Raw genomic sequence first — 26,985 nt, 5'->3', positions numbered from 1 at the left:
AGCGTATTGTTGCATAATAGTTTTGATTGCATTTGAAATGCATCGCTGCAACTATCAACTCCGAATGATACAGATACAGTATTACGATACAGAAGTCGTATGCTGTTGTGGTACTGGAGCAGCAAGGCCTCATGGGAATGGGCTGTGATGGAAAGCAGGGGAGCTTAACTGGGACAGACAGTCCAGCTATATGACTCAGCACCAGCGGGTCCAAACAGTGTGGTCACAAAGCGGGCCGGTGGAGAGCCGGTTCAGGCCTGGTGCAGCAGCCTGCCTGTCAGCAGTAATGCTGGGGGCCCAGAGACACCCCACAGACAGAGCCGCATGCCACACAGACCCACGGCATACCCAGCAAATACCTCCAAATACAAACCCACACTGTCAACTAGGGCTCGACCCATATGGGTTTAGGAACCCCCGATACCGAATCTGCTGATAGACAATATTTTGCGCCGATACAATTTAACAGATTTTCTGCACAACCTCTTTGAAATGGGTTAGCATGGTGACCCATGACACCTATTCAGTGGTAAGGGAAAATAACCATGTTTCCATCACTGCATCAAATATTATTGTGGAATTCAATTAAGAAATTGTAGCGCAAAAAATAAATAAAAATGCACCCTTGGTGTTTTCACTCTACATCCTAAAATCTTGTTACAATGTTGCATGTGTTGTATTCACAGTGTCAGACTCAAACGCTTGAGTGAGGGCGATGGGAAGCCTCGAATGAGTCAATTAATAAAGGCAATAAAATCCAAACCTGCCCAAACTCATCCATCTTTGTGTCACCCCGGCTCCAGAAAAGGCCTCTTTGTTTGATACAATGTTTTCCCAGATATGGTCGTCGTAGAAATCTCTCCTTCCTGTGTCTGCTGCTGTTTTTCCTCACAGAAGAGAGACAGAGAGAGAGGGGGGGAAAAAGACCAATGCATCAATCAAGCAGCTTCTTACGTCCAACAATGAGCTCAGTCTATTGAGGCGTTTTATTTACTGGACTCTGGTCTGGACGAGCCTGGTGCCTTGCAGATCTGTCCTCCTGGAGATAAACAAAGTAACAAACCATACCGGCATCAGAGAACCAAAACAATTTATTTGTTTTTGAGAGAAGGCATTATATATTTATATATATATATAAAAACACTGTCATTAAACATACTGTTCTTTTCTTACTGTAAAATAAATTTGATACACTAGACTTTGCACTGCAAGTCATGTCATGGTACATAATCATACATTTACATATAGATTTCTAAACAACTATTTTGTATTCATTTGCTTACCCCAGGGTTCTTGTCTCACAGCTGGCTGTGTTTTTATGATAAGAACCACGTCGTTTCTAATACTGAACTGACTTTAGCTGCCTTTAGCCTGTAGCAGCCCCAAAGAAAATGAACACATTAGAGTTGAGGCCTTTTTTCCCCCAGACAATCGTTCAATACTGGTTGTTCGAACCCTGGGATAAACAAAGTCGTCTTACTGGGTGGAACTGCGGACTCTGACATCTAGCACCGTGTGCAGTCCTGCTCATCTTTGGCTCGCGCACTCCTCCTGTTCCAATAACACGGAGACCTCAACAGTGAAAAGATATTTTCTTTTTTTCTTGTGTAACTTATGCCTTCGACACCTACAATGGTCTCATTCATAAGAGCTCAACGTTTAACACAGCAGTATGGCCAAATGATGCAAGGTTTCCAATGCACAAGTTATCTGTCAGGTAATAAAGTTGTTTAAATGTATAGTTAGGAGTGTGAGGAAAGTTTTTTTTTTTTTTTTCTGGAACAAGAACTAGGCAGCCAGAGTTCGTTTTCCACCCATTTTTCATTTATAAACCCCAATTCTGTAATCTCTGCAAAACCAGCTGCTTTCAATGTACTACTTTTAACGACATTATGTCCTGAAAGTATCATTAGATTTGACACTGTCTATAATATAAAAAATATATTTATACATATATTTGCTCATAAAATCAAATTGAATGGGCGCGGGGATATAAATAAAAAGTGAACGAATTTTCACATTTAAAGTCAAATAAAAAAAGAAGAAATTTGGTAAGGAGAACAAAAACCCCACAACATTCATTTTACATCAAAGTGCATCTGATTGAAATGGATCCTTAAGCCAAGGCTTGTCAGTCAGGGATGTTAGGCCCAGACACACGTTAACAGTATACTGTCAGGCAAAGGCAATGGAAAATCACTTTCAAATCAAGGCCTTTGACTTGTACTTTCCAACCATACAAAGCATCAATTGCTTCTTCGTCACATATCACTAAAACAGACTCCATAATATAATCCTATGTCACCCCTCTTTGGCACAATCGTGATACTGAGGAGCTGCAAAAGAAAGACGGCAGGTGTGAGGAGAAGGCACACTGCAGTGGAAGGCAGTATTGGACTGGGGGGAGTCGGAGAAGACATACTGCTGTGGAAGGTAGTATTGGACTGGGGGGAGTCGGAGAAGACATACTGCTGTGGAAGGTAGTATTGGACTGGGGGGAGACGGAGAAGACATACTGCTGTGGAAGGTAGTATTGGACTGGGGGGTTGACGGAGAAGACATACTGCTGTGGAAGGTAGTATTGGACTGGGGGGAGTCGGAGAAGACATACTGCTGTGGAAGGTAGTATTGGACTGGGGGGAGACGGAGAAGACATACTGCTGTGGAAGGCAGTATTGGACTGGGGGGATTCGGAGAAGACATACTGCTGTGGAAGGTAGTATTGGACTGGGGGGATTCGGAGAAGACATACTGCTGTGGAAGGTAGTATTGGACTGGGGGGAGACGGAGAAGACATACTGCTGTGGAAGGTAGTATTGGACTGGGGGGAGTCGGAGAAGACATACTGCTGTGGAAGGCAGTATTGGACTGGGGGGAGACAGAGAAGACATACTGCTGTGGAAGGTAGTATTGGACTGGGGGGAGTCGGAGAAGACATACTGCTGTGGAAGGCAGTATTGGACTGGGGGGAGACGGAGAAGACATACTGCTGTGGAAGGTAGTATTGGACTGGGGGGAGACGGAGAAGACATACTGCTGTGGAAGGTAGTATTGGACTGGGGGGAGTTGGAGAAGACATACTGCTGTGGAAGGTAGTATTGGACTGGGGGGAGACGGAGAAGACATACTGCTGTGGAAGGTAGTATTGGACTGGGGGGAGACGGAGAAGACATACTGCTGTGGAAGGTAGTATTGGACTGGGGGGAGACGGAGAAGACATACTGCTGTGGAAGGTAGTATTGGACTGGGGGGAGTCGGAGAAGACATACTGCTGTGGAAGGTAGTATTGGTACTCAGAAGGTAGTCATCATAAAAAAAGATCTTGAAAGGAAAAATCCACCCTCAGATACTCTCACATTGTTAGATATCAATCTCAATCTGTGATGTTCAATGCATTCAAGGCATTATTTTGTGATGGTGGAGAGAGCAATACTGATAGGGATAGAAAAAGAGAAACAACTTCCTCAAAACTCACCCTGTCTTGTGGCTGCATTGCATTCTGGTCTATTGGGTCCATGGATTTTCCCCGTGTGATTGTGGAACATCGATGCTAAATGCTGAGTCTAGAAAGAAGCCCTCGCTCTTTGAATGTGAGGGACTGACAACAGAACCTGATGTTTTAGAAAGCTGAACATTGTTCTGCTATCATACTGCGCTGTAGATAAGTGGAAAATATCTTGATGTGACATCACGTTGTCTATGTTTGGCCAGTTATCAGTGGGAATAAGACAAACACAAAATACTATAATATTATAATACTATACTAACTATAACTACACTACTAGCAGAGCCGACGCATCTGGCTGTTCTTTTCATCGGTTACTCGTCTTGAGATGTAAATAAATATTGTTTTTCATCTGAATTGTCCTGAGTGTGGCCTGTGCACCTGTGTAGTATTTTGTGGATTTCCTGGGGTCTCGACACCAAGAAAAAGTTATCAAGAGAAGCAGTTCCTCCAGTGAGCACATTTGTCTACTAAGCAAAACAAAAAAACAAAATGGACGCAGCAATGAAAGGTACATCACCAATAGCTGTTTCTTAGCAGTGTTAAAGTGGATTAGGGTGGATTTTTTCTTAAAGAAAGATCTTTGTCGAAAGGAAATTTAGGGACGGAGATAATCAGTATCACCAAAGGAACAAAAGAGCACAATCCTATCTTATTAACACTGTTTGTAGTGCACCAGGGGTGTACAACATACCAGCCGCTGCACTGGGCCAGGTTCAGCTGGAGGCGTGCCGTGGTTCGGACATGTCGCTCTGATTGGAACCACACACTGCAGGTTCTGCAGGTGTTTCTCTTAACGCCTCGGCAACTGAATGTAAACACAGTGGATACTTAAGTATGTTTATAAGGACACAACTGGTGCATGACCCATGACTGTGTGTGTGTGTGTGTGGGGGGGGGGGGGGGTGTATCCTAGGTCTCACAAGGTCTCCCCAACCCACCAGGAATTTAATAATCTGTGTTTTGTTTCCCCCTGGTGGTGACTCTTGTAAGGACACGTACTGGCTTTGGGTTTTCAAGGCATCACATTGACTGTGGTTGTCAAACGTTAAACAGCAATAACAGGTTTGGTCTCTGGAACTGTGTGACTGGACACTGAAGCTTCTTTGAAGCATCTGAATGGCAGGACATCTAGATGACCAGGTCCGTGTCCCGGAGAGCCTGGCTTTCTGCCGTGGCGTCGTGGGAAGCTGCGGATGACCAAGACTACCGAGCAACACCGAGGTTTAAGTTCAGAGACCTGGTTTAAGTTCAGAGACCAGGCGGGTCTCAGCACAGGATCTGGGAGAAGGGATGTCGGAGCAGCTCCTCGGCGCTGGGCCGGTGCTTGGCGTCCACAAAGATGCGGCGGATGAAGTCTCGCGTCTGGTCGGAGGTGTGCGAGGGAAGCAGGGGGTTGGTGGGCTGGGTGGCTATCTTAAATATGGCCGCCATGGCCTCGTATTCGGCCCAGGGAGGCTTCTCCGTCAGCATCTCCACCACCGTGCAACCGAGGCTCCTGTGGAAAAACACACATGATTGGTTTTGCTTTTGCCGTTCATGAAACAACCAAACTTGTTGAATCTCACATGCTCTTTTCCCCTGTTCGCACCATCAACAATAACTTTGCTGTAGCCGGCCGCACTGGGCCTCCTCAGCACCAGACCCAGACAGGCTACGGGACCGGGGGGCTTTGGGAGGTAAGAGCTCTCCTGGGGAGCATTAACCCCCCCCCCCCCCACACACACACACACAATATACCAAACCCTGTTATGTTAGTCTGGATGGCCCTCAGCCAATCACATCCCTCATCTGCTGGGTTACCACCCGATCCGATTGCATCAGGGAATGCTTGGGCACTGGGTATTTCGTAGATTTATCCCTGCTGTTTGCTCTGTGTGTGGGACTGTGGTGGTTTTCTTCTTGGAAGTGGGTTAAATATAGCAGTTTCCTTACTTTATTAATATGGTTTCCCTTTAGGAGCCCAATGTTTCTGACATTTTTAGATGCGGTTCTCCCTTCTTTCACATTCAAGTTGTCTAGGGTAGAGATATTGTAGTGGGTAATTCAGTCAAAGAATCCTTATTAGGGCAAAATGGCAACTCCGGGTGATTCCCCACCCCCCACATGTAGCCTTTAACCAGCAATCATTTTCCAACGCAGGAACAAATACTCCATTGTCTGTGTCATTTTCACTCCTAAATACTGCCATACACCACATGAAGTTAAGAAAGTGTGATCTCCAAAGGGATTTTATTTGTTTTATTCCTCCTTTGTATCTCTATCTCCATGATGAAAGTTTATGGTTGATGAATTTACACTGACATCAGAAATCTTCTGAAGTACAGCGCTATGTGAGCTAGTATCTTGTTATGACAAGATACTAACTGCTAAAACTGTAAATGCATTATTACATTACGGAGATGTCAATTCCAATTGGACTATCAGATGACTGGGATTTTTCACTTTCTGGATTTGTAAAATTTAACAAACAAATTCAAATTAATTCATAACAACAACATCATAACAAATTCATACTGGATTAAAATTATGGATGCAATTGGAAATAATTACAATTAAAAAACCTCACCAAGTAAAACTAATCCAGCTTGAATGGGACTTTTTCCTAAGAGCTGACATGAAGCAGCTTCTGACCCTAAAGAACACTGGGTTGATAAGATAGGATGAAACTGCTGTGTGTCTCCTGGTCTCACCAGACGTCGGCCTTCCTGCCGTAGCCCTCTCCACTGATCACCTCCGGACTCATCCAGTAGGGGGTGCCTGTCACAGAGCGGATGCCGGTGCCAGACATGCAGATGGTCTGAAGCCTCTTGCTGGCGCCGAAATCTCCCAGCTTCACGTTGCCCGCTGAATCCCGCAGGATGTTGGCACCTGAGGCCCGGAGTCGTCCGAGAAGACATAAATATTATATTAAACCAATCGCCTTCCACATGCTGAGAAACACAAACATCTCACTGTCAAAACATTTATCCTTGATCTGGATATATTTATCCAGTGTCTAAACAGTCTTAACTCTTTTTGGTACAACACTAAGGCCTCTGTGGTGAGCTGTGCTACAGGACTACCTTTGATGTCCCTGTGCACGATCATGTTGCTGTGCAGATAGGACATGCCCTCCAGGATCTGTCTGGTGTACTTCCGGGTCACATTTTCTGTCAGAGCCCCATAGGCCTTCAGCTGGTCTTTGACTGAACCCTGAGAGGAAGGAAGCATATCGTTTACATTCCAACCCCCAAAAGACACCAGGACAACAACCCACAGGCTGTGAAGCACTAAAGACCACAGACCCATCCTATCACCTTCAAAGCTCTGAGCCAGCGACCCGGGGAGAGGGGGGAAATTAGTGAGGAGCCCGGCCAAAACCAGGCCCTCGAATGTGGCTGTGATGCGTTCAAAGCCTGGGCGACGTAAGTGTTTCATTTAAAATTAAAGTGTTATGCACCTTTAGGGGTTCCTAGCCCAAGTTTTACAGGACAACATACATCCAGCAAGCATTCACTGAATACAGCTCTACCACTACTGCCACTTTTCTAATGGACTAAAATGATCCATATCACCAAGTTGATTCATCCACACACGCTCACACAACCTCGCTGCATCCACTCCACAAAGGGTTAACTTACTGATGTTCCAACTTGTCTAGGAAGGAAAAGATACCTTCATGCTCTTACTGTATGTGATTGGCTGAGTCGCTTGACTGACTGTGAAATAATAAATAATAAACGCTCTCATAGCCTGATAGGAATGTCAAAGCAAACTTATTGACCGGAACCCTGACTTTTCAGTGCGCCGACTGTATTTCTTTATTCTAGTTTATCATTTATTTGTCCGGCACCTGCCTACTGAGTGGATGTGCGTGCTTTACTTTCTTCTTCATAAATCAAATGTATTCCCATAGCCAGCTGGAAACATACTGGCAGAATAAATTCAATCATGTTACATTTTCATCGGGCAAACGTGGTGAAGACTAGCTTTTGGAGTTCATCTCATAAGGCATTTTACACATATTTTTCGGTGAGACTTTTTCTTTTGTATCAGGGTTATGTGACTTGCAGGCAGCACAATGAAAGACAATCAGTGATACAGGACCAGCGGAGATTGTTGAAGAAATGTATGCACAAAACTGACTGTTGATAACACAAAGACTGAGACAAAGGAATTGATTCATTCGTTGTTGTTTTTTAACGGAATCAGTTTTTTTGAAGGGGGCTGGATCTGAGGAAGCCAGGTTTCTGCTGCTACTACCGAGTTCAACCTGCACATGAACGCTGCCAGGACTCACCCCTGGCATGTACTCCATGAAAATGGTGAGGGTCTTCTCATTGTGGTCCCTCAGACAGCCGTAGTACTGAACAATGCGATCGTGATGCAGATTCTTCAGCAGCTGGATCTCGCACTCCAAAGCGCTCACCTCCTGCAGAGACACAGCGAGACGTGGGGAAATGAAGCGCCGACGGTTTGAACTAATCAACTCTGCTCGGAAATGAACGGAAGAGGATAGCTGTGATATCACGCATCTTTGTTGATTTACTGCTTTCATTCGCAAGCAAAGATGCGTTTTTCAGATATGACGGAGGCCCCGAGATGCAACAAACAGTGGTGAATGACTTTAGGTAAATGCTGCCAAAAGTGAAACTTAAAGCAGAGAATAAATGAGGGCCAACAGTTCAGTTCCTCAAAAGAAGAATGTGGCCACAGAGGTCACATCACAGGGGACAGAGGAAGAGACAGAGAGAGAGAGAGGTGGAAGGGAGACACACACAAAGTAATCACAAAGTCCCAACACAAAAGCCAGCTAAATAGATAGAAACAACAACAACTGATTCACATCCGCTACAGGCTGGGGGGAGCAGCGGTGGGGGGCTTTGAGGGGTGATGGGAGGCCAAGGCAATGCTGAAACCCCCCCGACGACACTCCACTCAGATACAGGAAGTGACAGTGCATGTTTTCTCTGCGGCAGACAGGAAAAGACATTAAAATGGGGATGGGGGAGACTGAGAAAGAGGAAAGAAAACCTCTTCGATGCATTCCACTTCTTGCAGAAGTGTTTCATCAGTGTGTCAGCAGTAAAATAGACGTCTTAAACCCTGACCTCAGATCCCCAAAGTGAAACAGAGCAGAATATAAGCAGGTTTATTCATTAGCCCGGTGCTCGCTCAGTCATGCGTTCCAGCATAACGGCCTCAGCACATTAACATGACAGGACGTACAGTATGACCTCATTCTTGGCTGTGTTGCAGCTGAAAGGTGGCACAGATTCAAGATCAATTCATCAACACACTGAGGCTCAATTAAAATAAAAGCACTGTGATGTTTAGAGGCATGAATGAATGCTATTTCCTAACTATGACAGATGACTATTGAATGTGCACCCAGAATGTCAGACCTGGGCTGAGCATGAGTAGGTCCTAATTGGGTTTAATCAGCAAACTTGGCTTTTTGTGGGATGCACTAAACAAAATGGGTTAGAGTGCCTAACCTAGAAACTGGGTACCGCTGCAATGTCCGGAGAACAATTAATACTAACCCACCCCCCGCAAAAAAATAGAGAGAGAAAAGACGACTTGCAAGAATGGATTTTTTTAAATTACTTTAACTTTTTTACTCTTGAAGTCACTGAGAACTCAGAAATACTAAGACGTTTTTATTTGTGCAAGTTTAGCATGAATAAATGTTACCTTTTGTCTTCGGTTTGACTTTGTATGCACTGTGTCTACATTATTGCAATCAGTTGATAAAACCTTTTCAAATATACTCTATTATATATACTCTTATAAACTTCATTCTGCTTTCATGCCATGATTTCCTACGCCACCTTTCTTAGCACACAGTGGACTTGAGTAGATCCTGAAACCCCCCTATGTACTGAATCGAGAATCGATTTTGTAAAAAATAAATAAAAAATCCCTGATTTTTTATCCCATTTTATCCCCCATTAGTGCTCATTTGATTTCTCAATCCTGGTTGCTACTCCATCCTCTGCCGATCTGGGGAGAGCCGAGACTGGCTCCATGCTTCCTCCGAGACATGGGCAGTCAGTCAGCCGCTTCTTTTCACCTGACAGAGGAAGCTTCACCGGTAGGACATAGCACGTGGGATAGAGAATCGATTTTGGAGCGGGAATCATTTTTAATCGAAAAATCTATTTGGGATCGAATCGTGACCCCAGGTTGGAATCAAAGAGACATATCCAAAGATTCACACCGCTACTACATAAACATGAAAGTAACAAAATTGTACATGGCAGAAAAAGATATGTAGTCAGTATTGTGGCAAAGAAATTGATACAAAAGCCTTATTTTAGGCGTGTGTGTAGGAGCAACCACCCTCAAAACTGCTACAATAGAAGGTCAGGGAATATTAGCGATAGTGGAAACAGTGGAAACAGAAGCAAGAGTAGAAATGACAGAAGGAGAATGCAGGCAGGCTAGCTACTTGCTGTCTGTGCTGTGTCTCACCTTGCTGGTCTCAGGGCTGTCAGGGTCAAAGTGGACCTGCTTAGCGGCCAGCTCCCTGCCTGTGTCCACATCGTAGCACAGATACACTCTCCCGAACGCTCCCTGGCCCAACAGCTTCCCCCGCCGCCACGTCACCGGAGCGCTGGGCGCTGTCAAAGCACACACACACACACACACACACACACACACACACACACACACACTGCTGTCCAGGCCCGTCTCGCCACACATCAACATCAATATACCACACTTCATCTGACATTTTACATTAAAACAACTCTATTTTTTGAAAACATTGATTTATATATCATTTATGTTTGCTTACAGATTGATTGTAGGATTGATCTAAATCAAATGGAATCACATTCCATACAAGTATCCGTGAGTATGTTTTTAATATTTATTCGTTTATTATCTTAGGTTTCAATGGATACAAGTATCCGTGAGTATGTTTTTTATATTTATTTGTTTATTATCTTAGGTTTCAATGGATACAAGTATCTGTGAGTATGTTTTTTATACTTATTAGTTTATTATCTTAGATTTCAATGGAGAGCTTTAGTGCCCAAGGTTTAAATGCTGTTTCAGAGGCTTTTCAAAATTCTGGAGGAAACACTGTGGGCTTCGGTGTCAGCCTTTGTTAGCAGTTTGTCTCATAAGGGTTTACGTTAACCTACAAAGGTGAAGGAAGTCTATTCTGCAAAAAAAAAACAGTTGAAGGGAGTTTAGGTGGGTCATGACTTACACTTATGGGCGACGGGGCGCTCCTGGGGGCGCAGCCTGCCCTGGGCGTCAACCAGCTGCCCACACCAGCTGCCCACACTCTCCTCGCTGCCGTTGAGCGAGCGCCGCGAGGGCACCAGGGTGAACAGGTTCCCCTGGGGGCGCCGTATCCGTGGAAATGTCCTCCGACCTGGGTGAGGGAGAGGAGAGAGGGGGGTTGGAGAAGGGTTTATATCAGGCGTGACCACACTATGAAAGCACACAACGCAATGAATGCCACACTTAATAATATTGTTTGGCCCGTGACTCCTTATATTTTTCTGTATGTGCCCCACAACCAAAAAGCTTTTGGCCACCTGTGGTTTATATGTACAGACAGCATGATGGGAACAAGCACATACTACATTGCTAAAGGGAAAGTGATGTAATGTAGTAGAGACAGGGGTGTCAATTCACTAAGCAGCAGATTCAGAGGTGAAGAATTTGTCTTACCTTCGCTGTGGTCCTTATGATGCACGGAGACGTGGTACCTGCGGGGATAGGTGCCTCCCTTCCCCACCACCCTGTCATACGCGTGATTCTCTCGGTCTGAAAGCAAACCAACAGCCACAGGTCAAATGTTAGCAGGATTAACACGGCGATTCAGCAGCAGTTTAGCTCAGTCACACACTCTGTCACATTGCGTCCACCTGAGCTACTTTGTTTCTCTTTTCTACTTCAAAATACAGTTCCATCAGAGCTTCCAGATGCTAAATACTGTGGGCTGAAACGTTTGTTGCTGCTGCTGCCCAGATGACAGATTTAAACTTGAAAAGGGAAATGTAGCGTGCTGGCTCGTTCTCTCTTCTTGCCAGTGTGTTTTTGCCGTGCACCTGAGTTTTTATCGTTCCCTGAGTGTGCTCGCTACCGGTGAGTTTTGACAATACTACTTGGTCACTTAGAGTTTGGTGATGCATTCTAGGGCTGGGTATCGTTTAAATTTAAATTTTAATTGCGATAGCAGTACCAATACCAGTGCCCTTAAAGCGATACCACACACACACACACACACGCACGCACGCACGCACGCACGCACGCACGCACGCAAGTTTGATATCCATCATGTGAATTTGAACGTTTTGGCACCATCTCGTCATGCTGAACTGCCACCTCCATCACATACTGTACACCACGTTCAACTTCACCACCACACAGACTGTATGGGTTGTAGCTGCTGCGGTACTGGGCCAATCACGCGTCACATTAAATTGAAGAACGCTTGCGGTGATTGGCTGCGAGCAAAAGGCAAAACCATACAAATATGTTTTTTTTCTAGAACTGTATACAAGGATCGTCGAATGCAGGTATCGTTTGATTGGGCTATTTCGGTCGAGTACCGATACCCAGCCCTAATGCATTCTGACTTATATTGATAAAGAAACCTCCAAACAATATGAATGATTTTCAAGAGATAAATCATGTTGTGCTAACAACTTTTTAAATGCCATGGAAGGACTGTATATTGCACTGATTGATATGTTATTAAAAATGAACCCCAATGTTTCTCTCAATAAGTGTGTTACTGTAAGTGTGACGACGCTAATCAGGAGCAACCACCAAAGTCCACAGAAAACATTCATCATGTCGTCAAACAACGAACAGTTTGAACGTGTGAAAACACTCAAGTTGTTGCCTCTGGGCATCAAGTCATATCAAAGATGAATCTCTTTATTGCATTAGGAGACCACTGTTGCGTTGTTACTGGCAGAGATTCACTGGCTGCTGCTCACCTGAACACTCCTGCCGATTATCAGGATAGCTCTTGGCTCTGTGCATACGAGACTTCCTCAGCGAGGGGCTGGATGGGAGAGGAGGCGAAAGATATCTTCATGCTGGGTCTTAACGTTTAACTCAATAACACATTAGAGTAATATTATTACAATAATGAATAGTGTAACTGATTGCTCTTGCAATTTCAGTAATAATATTTTAAAGAAATATGTTTGTTATTACCCCCTCTAAGTGTCAGATTTCAGTTGAATTATCCAAAAACTACATTCCACTTATCATCAGAATTAGTTAATGTTGACTTTCTCTAGGTGGATGCATTCACATGACTCCTCGCCTCACCTGTCTGAGCTGCTGTCCAGCGACTGACAGCTTCCAGAAACAGAGTTTTCCGCACTGCTCCAGGGATCCAGCACCTAGCACACGGGACAGTGAATCATGGACTTTGTGTATGCACATACTCTTTGTATACATTATGTTTAATGGAGGAAAATCCATCCTAATACAGAACGCATATTTGTTCATCAATATTTGTGACACATCTGCACGGCACTCACAGAATGTTGACCTTTTACCCCCCCAAATTAACTTTATTAGTCCTACTTACTTAGACATATAACCACAGAAAATCAGCCCGGGGGTACTGGCACAGTGTTCACAAATCAAAGTGTCAACAATCAGCAGGACAGCTCCAGAAAATTGCCCAAAAAGTCTTTGTTCTCTTGATCCGAGCTCTGAGAAAGACTTGTTTTATGTGCGCAAATCTTAATAGCCTGAGATCATTAAACACACCACGTGAATTCTATTTTAAGGTGGATTATCCCCCCCCCCTCCCTTTATTGTGAAGATGTGACTCACACACTGCTCGCTGGTCTCGGGGATGAACTCGCCCTCGCTGTTTATGCTGGTGTATGAACCCTGGCGGGCGATCCTCTGCTGGCGTTCTGGCACATAGCCCGGCGGCGGGGAGCTACGCCCCGTGTTCTGAGAGCCTGGGAGTAGACAGGAGTTGTGAGGATAGAAAGAAACTTTACACATATGAACAATTATAAAGTAAGGATTCTACTGGACTTCGCTCAAGGCATGGCCATGTCAGGGGCTCATCACATGATGAAGGAAACACACACACACACTATATAGATTGTGAAAGCTACAGTAGAAGCCCCCCTTCCCGGTATCTTGAGTTTTTTTCTTTCATTTTCCACGGTACAGAAACAGATAGTTGAGACCACAACCACACAATTCAGCCACACACTAACTTAATAATCTAAGAAAGACAAATATGCAGAAATGTCCTCTCTCTCTCCTGAGCCACAAAGAGGATGAATATGCAGATGGTCAGTCTGCCTGAATGGAGCTTTTGAAGACCTATTCCAGTTTTTACAGATCCCATCATGGAGTCTTAATCTCAAACCCCCCCCCCCCAAACCCCCCCCCCCCCCCCCCCCCCCCCACCCCCCCCCCCCCCCTCCCCAAAACAACCAACATTTCTAAACCAGGCCATTGGCCCGCTGCACTAATAGCATCCCGCAATCTGATTGGCTGCAGGCCAGCAGGCATTGTAGAGCAGCCAGTGATGGTGGACAGGAAAAGGAAGAGGACCCACTGCTAAGAGGGGAAGCCAGAGAAACAACAGCCAGAGAGAGAGAGAGAGAGAGAGAGAGAGAGAGAGAGAGAGAGAGAGAGAGAGAGAGAGAGAGAGAGAGCGCAATGGAAATACAAGTAAAAGGAGAAGCTTCTCTGGCCCTACAACATGACAGCAACCCATAATCCAATATCAACAAAACGTGAAGGTCTCTGAGCGAAGCCATGCCACTACCCTTCCCCTTCTGAATGTGTGTGGGCTGCAGAGTGCAGAGAGATCAGAGAGGACGCTGAATGACAGCGGGGAGGTGTGTACCGGTCGATAGATGGCGCCCCCTGGGCTCCGAGGCCTGGTACGCCGTGCTGACGTCCCCGGTGGACTGGGAGGCCTTGATCCTCACCTGCTTACACACCGTGTGGTGGGGGGAGGGAGAGGCCTGCGGGCGGAGCAGAGGAGGGTTCAACACGTCTGCATGTTGGCAAAGCAGCTTGTGTAACAGAAATGGATGAAAGAGGAACTTTGCTTTTTCATAACATGGCCCGTAGTGCGGAAACAACAATGGTGTAATGCTGTGTTGGGCAAGTTACTTTCAAAATGTAATATACTACATATTACTAGTTACCTTCATTTGAAAGTAATAAGTAACTTTACAATATTACTTTCTGTGTAGAGTAACTCGTTACTCATTACGCTACTTTTGCATTACTGTCACCTAAATAACAGCAGTAGCAGAATGACATTGTCGCCCCGGAACCCTCCCGAAAAATAATTTTGACCGTCTTGAAGTCAGTGTAAACAATCCAAAATTCTAAATTTTATCCTTTTCCTTTGTTATTGTCATCTATAGTGGTTATTTACATAAAAAACACAGTTTCATTAGGCAATGATCTTTATTTAAATATGTGCTTTGATTAATTTGTTTTTTTTTAACTCAATTTGTAACTTGTGTTACTTGACAAAGTAACTGGTATAATATTACTGAAATCCTATTGGTAATAAGTTATATTACTGAGTTACTACTAAAAGTAATATATTACATGTTATATGTTAATTTTGTAATGAGTTAACCCCAACACTGGTAATGCTACACTGTAAATACAGGCCTAGTTTGTGTGTGTGTGTGCGTGTGTGTGTGTGTGTGTAGGTCTCACATTGCTGTGTTCCTGTGTGAGCAGCAGGATCTTGATGCTCTTCATGTTGGAGCTTCGGTCCAGCAGGTCGATGGCCTTGTCCAGGTCATCCTGACCTCGCAGCGGGATGGACAGCTGCCAGCATACAACACACACACATTCAACAATACATACACATGAATGCATGCACAGAGAGAAGCATACATACGGTACACCCACACATATGTGCACGTAACGAGAAGACACACACAAATGCTCGCACACACGTGTGTATACATACACACACAAAGACATGTGCTTGCCTCAGACACACATACATACATGGAAATATAAAGACACACCTACATACATGGAAATATAAAGACACACCTACAGAACATTTCATATGGGCAAAGAAACACGTGCACATGTGCTCACATACACGTACGCAAACACACGTGCATACCTGCCAACACTCCCGATTTTCACAGGAGTTTCCCTATTTTTAAACCTTTCTCCTGCTGTGCTCCAGATTGGTAATTTCTCCTATTAATCTCCAGATTTAGATCAAACGGCTGTAGCGGGCTCAGTTTTAAAGCCAGAGTGACGTATCTGGGATCAAATTAAATTTAGTCTCGCTTGCCAGACTATCTCCGTTTCGCGCTGTACCAGCATAGGAGGGAGTCTGGCTCCTCTTACTCTCACTCTGGTATAGCGGGAAAAACCTCTCCGTTACCTTTACACCATCCATCTTAAGTACCAAGCAGGCCTGCTTTATTGCACAATCCAAATCTTTGTCAAAACAAACAAAAGCGTGGTTGTTTCACAGAGCGGATACCCAGGGAGCAAAAATTGATTTCCCTTCCGCTCCGACTGAAATGGTCGGCCCCAATGGCAAAGCTCATCCCTGCATCCTGCTTCCAGTGAGTCAGATGACATGATACTAGACATCCATTGGCACCATGTCATGCTAGCTTGTCGGGAAGGGTGCTAAATAACGCTCCCCAGAGTTAGGCTAAATTCTGGCCAGGGAAAACCTATTTTCAAAGGGGTCCCTTGATGCTCTCACCTCAAGATATCTGAATGAAAATGGGTTCTATGGATACCCACAAGTCTCTCCTTTACAGATAGAGTACTGTAGCACAAGCTTTTTTTGACAAGGCAGCATAAATCGACAGAACAATGGATCACATCGCTGATGGAGCTTTGACTGACTTAACGGTTCTGATTTGGGCGGGGGGGGGGGGGGGTTTATTTGCAGAAACCCCCTTTTTCACAGCCTAATGTTGGCAGGTATGTATGCACATGTACACACAAACATGAAAAGACACACACACACACACACACACACACACAAGGGGCGAGAGAGGACAGAATGAGTGGGGAGAGTGAGACTTTACCTCGTTGTTCATATAGTGCAAGTCTAGCAGCTGGCCAAAGACACTCTTGACTTTCTGCTGGATTTCCTCGAACTGCACAGGCCGTCCAAACATCAGGATTCTACATGTGCAAAACCATGCAATCACATAGACAGATCATCATGGAGATTTAGATCTGCTGGTCAGCAAACCGCTTGTGAACTACCACAGGCACGCACGCACGCACACACACACACACACACACACACACACACACACACACACACACACACACACACACACACACACACCAGGGTTGCCACTCTTTTGTAATGATACATGTCAAGGACAACTTATTAAAGCTGCAACCAGCGATGATCGGGCCCTCACACCTTCGTGCACGACACGTCAGGATGTGCCGCGGCCACGGTGGGGCGCTATCGAGCCATCTTGGCACACCCAAGCCCAAGACCCAAATCAGATCAAAATCTTCACCTCTTCTGATGCGTGTGCCAACTTCCATGAGTTTTCAAGCATCCCCAGCACTTCAAAAACAGCTTCCTGTTTCATGGCGAATAATGCGGCACCGTGGCAACAGCGTTTGATGAAAACATTCACTATTGAGCATAATCAAGGTCTTAAGACTAAACAATCTAAACAATGCGGGTTACTTAGGCCAGTAGTTCCCAAAGTGGAGTCTGTGCCATGCCCAGGGGTGGGAGGGAAAGTGCTGCATCAGAGACGATTCAATACAGAGACGGTTCATTGCAGGCTCCGCCAATCTTGCTACTGTTGATAAAGATGATGAAGAGTCCCATGTATTATTATTACTAGCAGAATAGCCGTGCAGTGTATCGAGTGTAGATGCTGTGGTCTCTGCACGCCCAAGGCGTATGAACTCTGTGCTGGCAGGCTGGCCAGCCGGGACAGACATGTCCGCGTCTTGTTTGTTCCCCAGAGCCATCGTAAAATTCATCTAAAATAGCTCCCCAACAGATACAAAAACATGAGCATATAGTGTTTGATGTACAGACAAAGAACTGAATTTAAACAAATTACGATTAGCTTCTCCCTGGAGCTGCAGGGTCGCTCCTCCGACAGCTCCTCAACTCACCTCACTGCAGCCCGACTGCGGGAGCTCCGCCCCCGGCTGATTCGCACAATGGAGGCTGCGCAGCCATTGTGCAGCGCTGCGCATTCAGCAAAACAAGTCTTAGAATACAAAAATGGTTCCAATTGGCATCTAAGAGTAGCCTACAAATGTGGTAGTATGTATGCTTCATCGGGGTCCCTGACCACAAAAAGTTGTTAGGGAACCCCCAACTTAGGCGACCAGCCATATTTGAACTAAGAACGCCTACAAGGCAACACAATTAGCCTGTGACACAGCGCAGCAATAAGCAAATCACTCTATACTTGTAGCTGTGTGGAAAGTAATATTGTAGATAGGAAGATGGTGCACCGAGCTTGGCCCAGCACTCCAGATGTAATGTATAATAAAAATGGCATCATAGGTGAATTTAGAGATGACTCAGAGATTCCGGTCAGCTAAATCCAAACACTTTCAACCTCTTTATTAATCCAAGCATTTTCAAGGTCTTGATTTTTTTTATTATCCAAGCATTATACCCGTGGAAACCCCGACACACACACACACACACACACACACACACACACACACACACACACACACACACACACACACACACACACACACACACACACACACACACACACACACACACACACACACACACGCACACACAGAGTGGTTTTTCAGTGAGTGCAGATTCCAGTACACCTTGCATAGTTGTGGTTTGTGCCGGCAGCCGCAGCCTAACCACAGTCCTTTCCCCTTCTCCCACTCTCCAGTTCACATACCAAGTGAAGTGCTGGACTGTGTGTGTTTGACTCCAGACTGCACTCTGCTTCTCATGGACTGAGTGAGACATGTGACTGAGAACGGCATGTGTGTGAGAGAGTATGTTTATGTGTGACTGTGTGAACGCTCTAACATGTATTTACCTACTCCCATATGGAGGTGTACAACACATGACATGCAAACTCACCTCCTCTCCCCTGAGAACTCAAACTTGATCCTGACGTCGTCCTGATGGGTCGAGACAAGCCAGTCCAGGAGGGGTCAAAACCAGGTGGTGAAGAGGTCATGAAAGGGTCATGGGGGGAAAAAATAAATAAATTAGTCAGCATGTAAGATCCTGACTGCTCTGGTCCTGCTATTATTTTCAGAGTGATGCAACTGTGTGAAAAAGGATGGCTGAAGATTGAATGTATCACCCAGAAGATCATCCACTGATCCAGCTTGCCACAGCCTGTGGGTTTACCGCCCCCCCCTTACTGTCCGCCTGACTCAACTCGCCTGCTGTGGACTGACTCTCATTCTATTTTCATTGTTCGGCATTTAGCAGGACGCTCTCATCTGCAGCAGCAATGCAATGGAAGAGGTTCAATCAGTATCTCGTTCTAGGACACTTTGATGAAACACATCGCTGTTCACTTTGGAAGTAGAGGGGATCGAACCTGTGAGCTTTTGGTGACCGGATTCTCTCTCTAACCACTTGTCCACGCTTCCGCGCTAATTTCAATCGTATAAGAAGAATGTGAAGTCTCTGTGAGTGTGCAGGAATGGTGTTCGCCCACAGCTCTGCCATTTTACGTGGGAGTTAATGGCCAAATTTGCGATAGCTGCGCAGATTAATGGCCTGCGCAGCCTCCACCGTTCTGCATGGAGGCTACTACTGGACTCCGCTACATATCATTTTAAGAAACAATTGTGCAATTGTGTTTGTACTCTGGGAACAAAATGACAGAGTTGGAGCTCACAGAGATGTCACAGGACATTTTGGTTGCAATTGAATAATCTGACTTGTGGGTAATAACAAGGCTATTAGCCTGCCACTCACTGCCATTTCCACTGCCAACTCACATTCAAATTCTGGATTATGGACCATTTTAAACAAAGCCAGTTTAGAGTTTTCCATTCTTCCGCACCTGTCTGTTGGCCTGGGCCGGGGCCTGTCTGTTGGCCTGGGCCGGGGCCTGTCTGTTGGCCTGGGCCGGGGCCTGTCTGTTGGCCTGGGCCGGGGCCGGTGTCTTGGGCTTGCCGGTGTCGTAAGATGGCACAGGCTGGCGCCGCGTCATCTGGAGGGCAACCAGGTCCTTCATGATAGAGTGGAGAGCCTGCCTCTCATCTGGAGAGGATAATGGCATGGAGGAAAACACACAATTAGAGTGAGGATGGGAAGATGGATGAGAGAGAGAGAGAGAGAGAGAGAGAGCGGGAGAGAGAGAGAGAGAGAGAGAGAGAGAGAGAGAGAGAGAGAGAGAGAGTGGGAGAGAGAGAGAGAGAGAGAGAGAGAGAGGAGAGAGAGAGAGCGGGAGAGAGAGAGAGAGAGAGAGAGAGAGGAGAGAGAGAGAGAGAGGGAGAGAGAGCAGGAGAGAGAGAGAGAGAGAGAGAGAGAGAGGAGAGAGAGAGGGAGAGAGAGAGAGAGAGAGGAGAGAGCGGGAGAGAGAGAGAGAGAGAGAGAGAGAGGAGAGAGAGAGAGGGAGAGAGAGAGCGGGAGAGAGAGAGAGAGAGAGAGAGAGGAGAGAGCCCCCTAGCACTCAGCTCTGCACTAAAAGGTGTGTGCAGACAATTAGCCAGTCGTCTCTAACTGAAGCCACATTGAGAGGATCCCATGACAGGGTATTAGAGGCGGGGGGAAAGGACTGCAGTGTTTTTGATATGCCTATTCCCATGTTTGATCTCGGGGCATGCTCTGCCTCGGCTGTGTTAGCTCACGGAGGGAAAATATTCTCCTTGTGTAGCTTGGACGGACATCATACGGCCCCGGGGCAGCGGAGACAACCAGACCCCCGTCTCCATAACACTGCAAACAGATCCTTCACCCGACAGTGTCTGGAGCTCCGGCTAACACAGCCTCTGGCCTCAGGGGCAGTGTTTAGTGTGTGTCTGTCTGTTTTTATCTCATGCTGCAAGGAAATCATGTAGCAAGCGTCTGTCTAACATCAAGAACGTAGAGGACTTACTCATTTTGGCGATCTTTGCGTATGTGGTCTATAAACCAGTCTTCAGAAAGTGGTGTCTTCGGTGCCGACGCGCCCACAGCCTGCAATGATAAACACCAATACCAATTACCGGTAGTAATTAGAACAAGGCTTCAAATGACAGTCGCAAGTCAGGTTGTCACTCTTGTCATGGTTATTCATTCATTCATTCATTCATTCATTAAAAGTAATTTATTTTTGTTAAGATTACCTTTTTCCCCTCATGGAGGCACAACAGAGAGATGTGAGACAGAGAGGAGCTGACATGTGACAAAGGCGATCAGGCCAGACTCAATCACATTGTCAGGATGTGATGTGCACCTTCGCCGCTGAGCCAGAGGAGCGCTCACAAGATACTGAGCAGAAGAGACCATGAGGAGAGGGAGCCACAGTGCTAAGTGAACCTGACGGCCCACGTGACGTGATAAAGTACTGTACCCTAACTTAATGGTATAACAGTAGTATTTTAATATGACACTGGAGAGAAAAGCTAATGTCCTCTACAGTCAGAGCGAGAGCAGGCTATTTTTTCATCCTTGGTTCCTTGCAGACTTTTCTGGTTGCAGGCCTGTGTGAATGGGAGAGTAAGTGTGCAGTGCACGTGAGAATGTGTGAGCGTGTTTTGCCCATGAGAAAGAATGAGAATTGGAAAGGCTTGAAACTCAAGCTGCACTGGCACTGATCAGTCTGGCATGATCCATATGGGAAGAAAGATTTCACGGGGCATTCTGCCATTTCAAATATCTGTTTTAAACGTCTCAGATTGCACGTGCTGTAAAACACTTACTCAGCTGGGTCATAAACTCTACTGTTGATGTTAAGAGGGCAATATGATTATTTTTAAGAGAAGGCTGCATGGCGCCAGATACACATTTTTCAACGATCTACCATATCCCTCAACAAGGTATTAAAGAGCAGGCAATTTATTGACCAGGAGCGGGTTCCCAAATCTCTAACAATACGCCATAGGATTCAAATGAACTCTTTCAACGCAGAACAAAAGTTATTTTGTGTTCTTATGACTTGGAAGATGTTAAACATGAACACATCTTTCACAAGTAGACGATAGGATGAATATAAGACTGTAAATCAGACACAACTCAGACTCACTGTTACCACTTTTAACAAGTGCACAAAAATACAACTAATCACTATCTCATTAGATTATACCGACTAACAAATAATAACAATCATTGTTAGGGCGCAATGTTTGCGTGTTATAGCAAGACAGTCCAACAGTTCCTTGTTTGGTTTGAGCATGGACCACACTCGTCATTTTAAAGAGTTTATATCTTTAAAAGCTATAATTATAACCTGAGGAATATGACTATCAACAAGATTAGCCTCTCTGGGCCTCCCTGCCTAACGCCTCAGGCCTCTCAGATCGATAATTTCTTAAGATTGGCCCAAATAGCCAAGCAATATATATATATATGACTTGGCTCTCTCAGACAGCCTCTTCAACATGTTTCTCAAAGTGAAAACCAAGTTGTGAGGTGATGTAAGGGTCCCACGCAAGACCGACCCCCATCTCAAAACACCCCAATCGAAAACAGAATAATTTCTCTAGACCTATTTTACAATAATGAAATAATTTAGGTTATTACAATAATTAGTTATACTTTTGATTTTGATCATTAGGCCTGCTTCTATCAATTTCAGCCAAATTATGGACAATTCTGCAATATTCCATGTTTTACAGTTGATACCATTCTGTCAGTTTCTTTTCTCCGTTTTGCGGAAATCATATATGGCCCTAATTTATTGGACAAGTATTATGTACACATACAGTATAAGGAATTTGACTTGGTTTTGCATTGCTCTCAAAGTAGTCCCACACAGAGAAAGGCCAGAGACAGAGAGCAGAGAGAGACAGAGATGAGCAGAGTCTGAGGCTGTCTGCAGCTGTCTGTCTCATGCTGTCCTGTAGAGACAGGAGGAGAAAATGCGGACGGGGGAAACCATCGCTGTACATGAAGTGGGCCAGGGCATCGGCACCTGAGGCAACTCAGTGGCTCTGTGGATTTCTGGGTAATAATCACCCACAGGAATGCCGGGCATGTCCGTCTGCGGTCGCCGGAGCGTTTGCCACGTCGCTTTCAAGCTCGCTTACCACTCTCATGTTCCACTGCCAGCGCACGAGGTGCCAAATACTTGTGTCCTTCAAGCCTTCAGACTTCATGCCTTTGCTGTTTGCTTCCTCACTGAATAACATGGAGTTTATGAGGTGTGCAATTCCCACTGTTGCATGCATACAACTTTTGGAAACACCAAGCAATGACGCTCTCTCTACCTACAAGATGCTGCAGTGAGTGAGTGAGTGAGTGAGGGCACCTGAAGTGGACAGAAGAGCTCAAATCATGCACCAACACAGCAAAAAACCTCTGTCCATCTTCCCGGCTCTCTCTCCTCTGACTTCTCCTGATTCTAACCTCCCAGGCGGAATGCGGGGAATTCAGTGGAGAGAGAGGCTGCTCTCGACCAGTCCAGTCAGCTGTGCGCGCTTTATTTTCCTTGTATCACATTTCCAGGACTAGCAGGATTTACATGGATTTTCCTCCTCCCCCCCTCTCCTCTCTGTCTGCTTAGAGAGGTGTTTAGTCTGAGGCTGTTTTTCCCAGCCACAGTCCTTGCTCTGTCTCAGGCTATTGATGCATCTGGAGTCAGTGCCTCGCAGCAAAATCCCTCGGCCTGACGTCTCTCTGCGTCGTAGGTGTTTGTGTGCTCTGGGTTCGGGACAACCCGCAACACTTGTACGTTCACACATCTTGAACAGCTAGAGCCTGGCCAGTGGCCACCTATGCTCATAATAAACGATACACTTTGCAAAGTTTTTGCAAACACATTCAAGCATTCATTTTCAAATGATAACTGCATAACCTGAAGGCGTTTGTTTTCTCAATTTCCCCCCATTTTCTCCCCAATTGCCCTTATCAAAATCCCCCTCCCCCCTGCTGCCCCCCTCGCTGCTCCACCCTCTGCCAAGACTAGCACCATGCTTCCTCTGACACATGCGCAGTTGCCATAACTTGCCAACTGCTTCTTTTCACCTGACAGGGGGAGCTTAACCGGCAGGACGTAGCACGTGGGAGGATCACTCACGTTATTCCCACCAGTTCCCTTCCACCCCTACTAGGCGCCCCAACCGACCAGAGGAGGCGCTAGTGCAGCGACCAGGACACATAACCCCAATCCGGCTTCCCACCCGCAGACACCAGGCAATCGTGCCTGTATGGACGCCCGACCAAGCTGGAGGTAACATTGAACCTCATGTTGGTAGGCAGTAAATCTACCACTACACTACCCAGACACCCAAAGATTTCTAATAAGTAGACTTTAATACTGTAAAACTCTACTTAAAGTCGAGCTGAACCCAAAAATGACTTTTATTTTCTTTTAGTTCAAATACCTGGGTATGCAGTGCACCTATTTAATAATGTATGCAAACAAAATCACAAAAGTCTAATTTCTTTCGTTTTTCACACTTTTTCACATGAAAAGTTCATTTTTCAAGATTTCATTGATAACAGTAATGTACAGTTTGCTGACGTCACCTAGTACTATCAAATTTCTACCCCATTTCAACCAATCATATCACGACATGCAGCTGTCAATCAAATCTTCATTTCAGGATAATTTTCTCTTCCAAAAGAAAGGGAAAATGGCGCCTAGTGCCTGTCATCTGGCAGAATTCCTATCCCATAAACTAACTACTAACTTGGCCAATTGTTAGAAACATGAACAAAAAACAAAAACTATAATCTCTAAGAATGCAAAGAAATGTAACTGGCTCGTTAAAACGCGCATTCCAGGGATATCGTATTTACAGCAGCGATAATGGCGCGCGCATCCGAGAGCTTGGTTGTCAGGGGTTGCACTTCGGAGATTCCAGGCCGACGTGCTGCACTCTCCGCTCGGCAACACGAAACCAGCTGGCTGCCTGCGGCTCGCTGAGCTCCACTCCTCCCGTCAAAAGGCTCTTCCCGAGGGGAGCGCCACAACACACTGAATCCCACTCGATTTGGAGGCGGAACATGCCAGGATTGGCCAAAGCCCAATCCAGTCCCCAGAATTGTCAAATAAAATCATCAACATGATACTATGACCCGCCTCTCAACCTGTCATCTTAGACAAACTATGTTTTCAGTCTGAAACGGACTCATATGCACGTGACGAACAGGTTCAGTTCGACTTTAAGCATGTCAGCACTAATCTGCTCTGCCTCCACATTTCTGATTTCTACATTTTGCAAAGTTTTAACACACAAACTCATTTCAAATGGTAAGTGCATATGGAATCTGAATAAGATTTACAAAAACATGGCTTATCTTGGATATTTAGATGGCACCAACAACAATATTGCGTTAGTAGAGTTCTATAAAGGCTGTCCACAAAGGGCTAACATTCCTTTGTCCTTCAAATAAAGAGAAAGCGTATTTCTTCCTGTGCCAGCATCACATCAAGAGCCAAATTCAGATCAGTCAGTGTGGGGTGGTGAGATGATTCAGTCCTCTACACATGGGCGATATTAATCACCGTTTAGAAAGTAATTTTCTACAAATCATGCTTGTTCTTTCTTGAGTAGTATATCTAATTAATGAAAGGAAACTAAAAGTTATATTGTTGTGAAATGTTAAATAGTCATCTTTAAAGATTGTCTGTTAATTTTAACACAAAGCCCACAATCCTCCTGGTGCATTGTGAATGAACTACACGTCATCACCCTGAATGTGCCGCAGCGCTGTACAGAATGTGGACGTGTTCATAGAAATAAAGGAAACACAAAGGGGCCAGTCATGTTACGAGACAGAATAGGTGGAATTGTTAGGATGCAACAAAGCTGCTGACTAATGCCAAAGAGAAGGAGAAGGTCAAGGAGGAGAAGGGGGGAAGCAACGTTGACACTATTTTGAATGGTTTTAATGGGACACACGTTTCTTTTGACTTGTGGTGACTTATTGCCATGGCTTATATTGTTGGCAGCAGTTATGACAGCAGACTCTCCTTCTGTGTGAGATTATGTTGTGGCACACCACATTCAGATTAGCCTGTGGAAAACTGCTACAACCATAAGGAAAGGATTGTTTCTATTAAGCATTGTCACTGTTATTAAACAGTTACAAAGGGCCATTAAAGGAACAGTCCATCCCAAAATAAAAATTTAATATTATCTACATAATCCTTTCGATTTCAGCAAACAGTAGGGATTGCAACATTGGAAATAACTTGCCTCCTCCTACACATGTCCGTCCCTCTCACCCATCCCCTCCCGTTGAGTTATTATGGCCTGTAATTGACACAAAAGGTCACACTTTCACATTAGATACAAATAAACTAGTGGTGTGTGGAGGGGAGCTCAGGAGTGACTCGACATTGCATTGGGTTGGGAGGTTTTGGAACAAAACCTGCAGGGAGCTAGTTTTGAAAGGTAGAAATCTCAGCACCTGGCAAAGTAATATTTGAGTCATTGGCATCGATCAGAACCCTATCAAACCCCCACACATACATGATGGCTTACTAAGTTGTTTCTTCACTTCCTTCCTTTTCATGTTATAGCTATTATAAAGCAAAATAAACAATTGTAATGTAGACCACAAACAAAATAATAATGATTTGATTTATATGGCGCCTTTCTAGATACTCAATCCAAGTAGTTGTGTCCTACATCATGACAATTTATGAGTTGTAAAGACAAAATGTCTTATGTCATGAATCAAATTAATGGTGTTTTGCTTTGGGTTTTTTCGCTGATGGCCTCAGAATTCAGGAAGTTGGAGATTAACTGTATCTGTAGTGTTTCCCAACTGAGAGCTGATGGATTACATGCATTTTCAAGCAGAAAGCTAATAATTACATCTTTCCCACGTGACGTGAATGCAGCATAAATCACGTCTCTCATACCTGTGTGATTGCTGTCACGTGCAGGAGCCCTCACCTCACCTGTCGCCTTGACGACCTCGGTTGCGAGGACAGGCTGTTGAGCAGCTGACTTCTGTCACCAGCAGAGATGACGCAGTCGGTTCAACCGTTCATCTCCGTCGTCTCTTCAGTCGGACCGGTACATGGCGGGGCTGACCCCCCAGGTAACGGGGGTCGTCTTCAACGGAAAGTTTTGTAAAACACAAGCTAGTCAAAAACACGCTGTCACATGAGAGTTTTTCCAAGGGAAAATTCTACATCAGACTGCCCAGACTGTAGTGTAGCCCCGAGAGAAAGTCCTGCTCGGCGGAGCTTTTGAAAACATTATTTTCCAAAACATCATCTTACAATCTTCCGTGAAAGGAACGTTTTTCCTTCACAAATGGTGCAACAATAACCGTGTGGCCTTTATGAAATCCATTTGTAACAGCACACCACCAGAGGAAAAGACCGTGCGATTTCCGTGATTTTGATGGCCTCTCTTCCTGCTAT

At 45.2% G+C, this 26,985-nt stretch overlaps 1 protein-coding gene across 3 annotated transcripts; it reads right to left on the bottom strand.

Annotated features, from left to right (window-relative positions):
• Window positions 1-1,662: 1,662 nt before the first annotated feature.
• map3k3 (mitogen-activated protein kinase kinase kinase 3) lies at window positions 1,663-26,766 on the bottom strand. 3 transcript variants are annotated; one of them, XM_083649513.1, is made up of 17 exons: window positions 26,476-26,766; window positions 20,557-20,636; window positions 19,519-19,718; window positions 18,576-18,616; window positions 16,549-16,648; window positions 15,191-15,304; window positions 14,355-14,475; window positions 13,313-13,446; window positions 12,797-12,870; window positions 12,457-12,524; window positions 11,180-11,275; window positions 10,710-10,877; window positions 9,965-10,113; window positions 7,788-7,919; window positions 6,571-6,700; window positions 6,199-6,376; window positions 1,663-5,003 (listed from the first exon to the last, which is right to left on the bottom strand). In XM_083649513.1, the coding sequence occupies exons 2-17, from the start codon at window positions 20,558-20,560 to the stop codon at window positions 4,775-4,777; spliced, it is 1,938 nt and encodes a 645-aa protein (XP_083505639.1). In that variant the 5' UTR covers window positions 20,561-20,636; window positions 26,476-26,766; the 3' UTR covers window positions 1,663-4,774. The 3 variants fall into 3 exon arrangements, with proteins under 3 accessions (XP_083505639.1, XP_083505637.1, XP_083505638.1); XM_083649511.1 differs by having other exon boundaries at window positions 26,510-26,766; XM_083649512.1 differs by having other exon boundaries at window positions 26,515-26,766.
• Between the last annotated feature and the right edge of the window lie 219 nt (window positions 26,767-26,985).

The sequence above is a fragment of the Poromitra crassiceps genome (assembly GCF_964638095.1).
Source record: "Poromitra crassiceps genome assembly, chromosome: 13".
NCBI classification, from domain to species: domain Eukaryota; kingdom Metazoa; phylum Chordata; class Actinopteri; order Beryciformes; family Melamphaidae; genus Poromitra; species Poromitra crassiceps.
The sequence above is the reverse complement of the archived record's forward strand: the minus strand, read 5'-3'. Positions and strand labels throughout refer to the sequence as shown.

Excerpts from the sequence above, each read along its gene's own strand:
- map3k3 (XM_083649513.1), bottom strand. Across the intron at positions 6,701-7,787 it reads TCATGGAGTACATGCCAGGG|GGTTCAGTCAAAGACCAGCT; the intron begins GTGAGTCCTGGC and ends CCTTCCTCTCAG. Across the intron at positions 6,377-6,570 it reads CGTGCACAGGGACATCAAAG|GTGCCAACATCCTGCGGGAT; the intron begins GTAGTCCTGTAG and ends TCCGGGCCTCAG.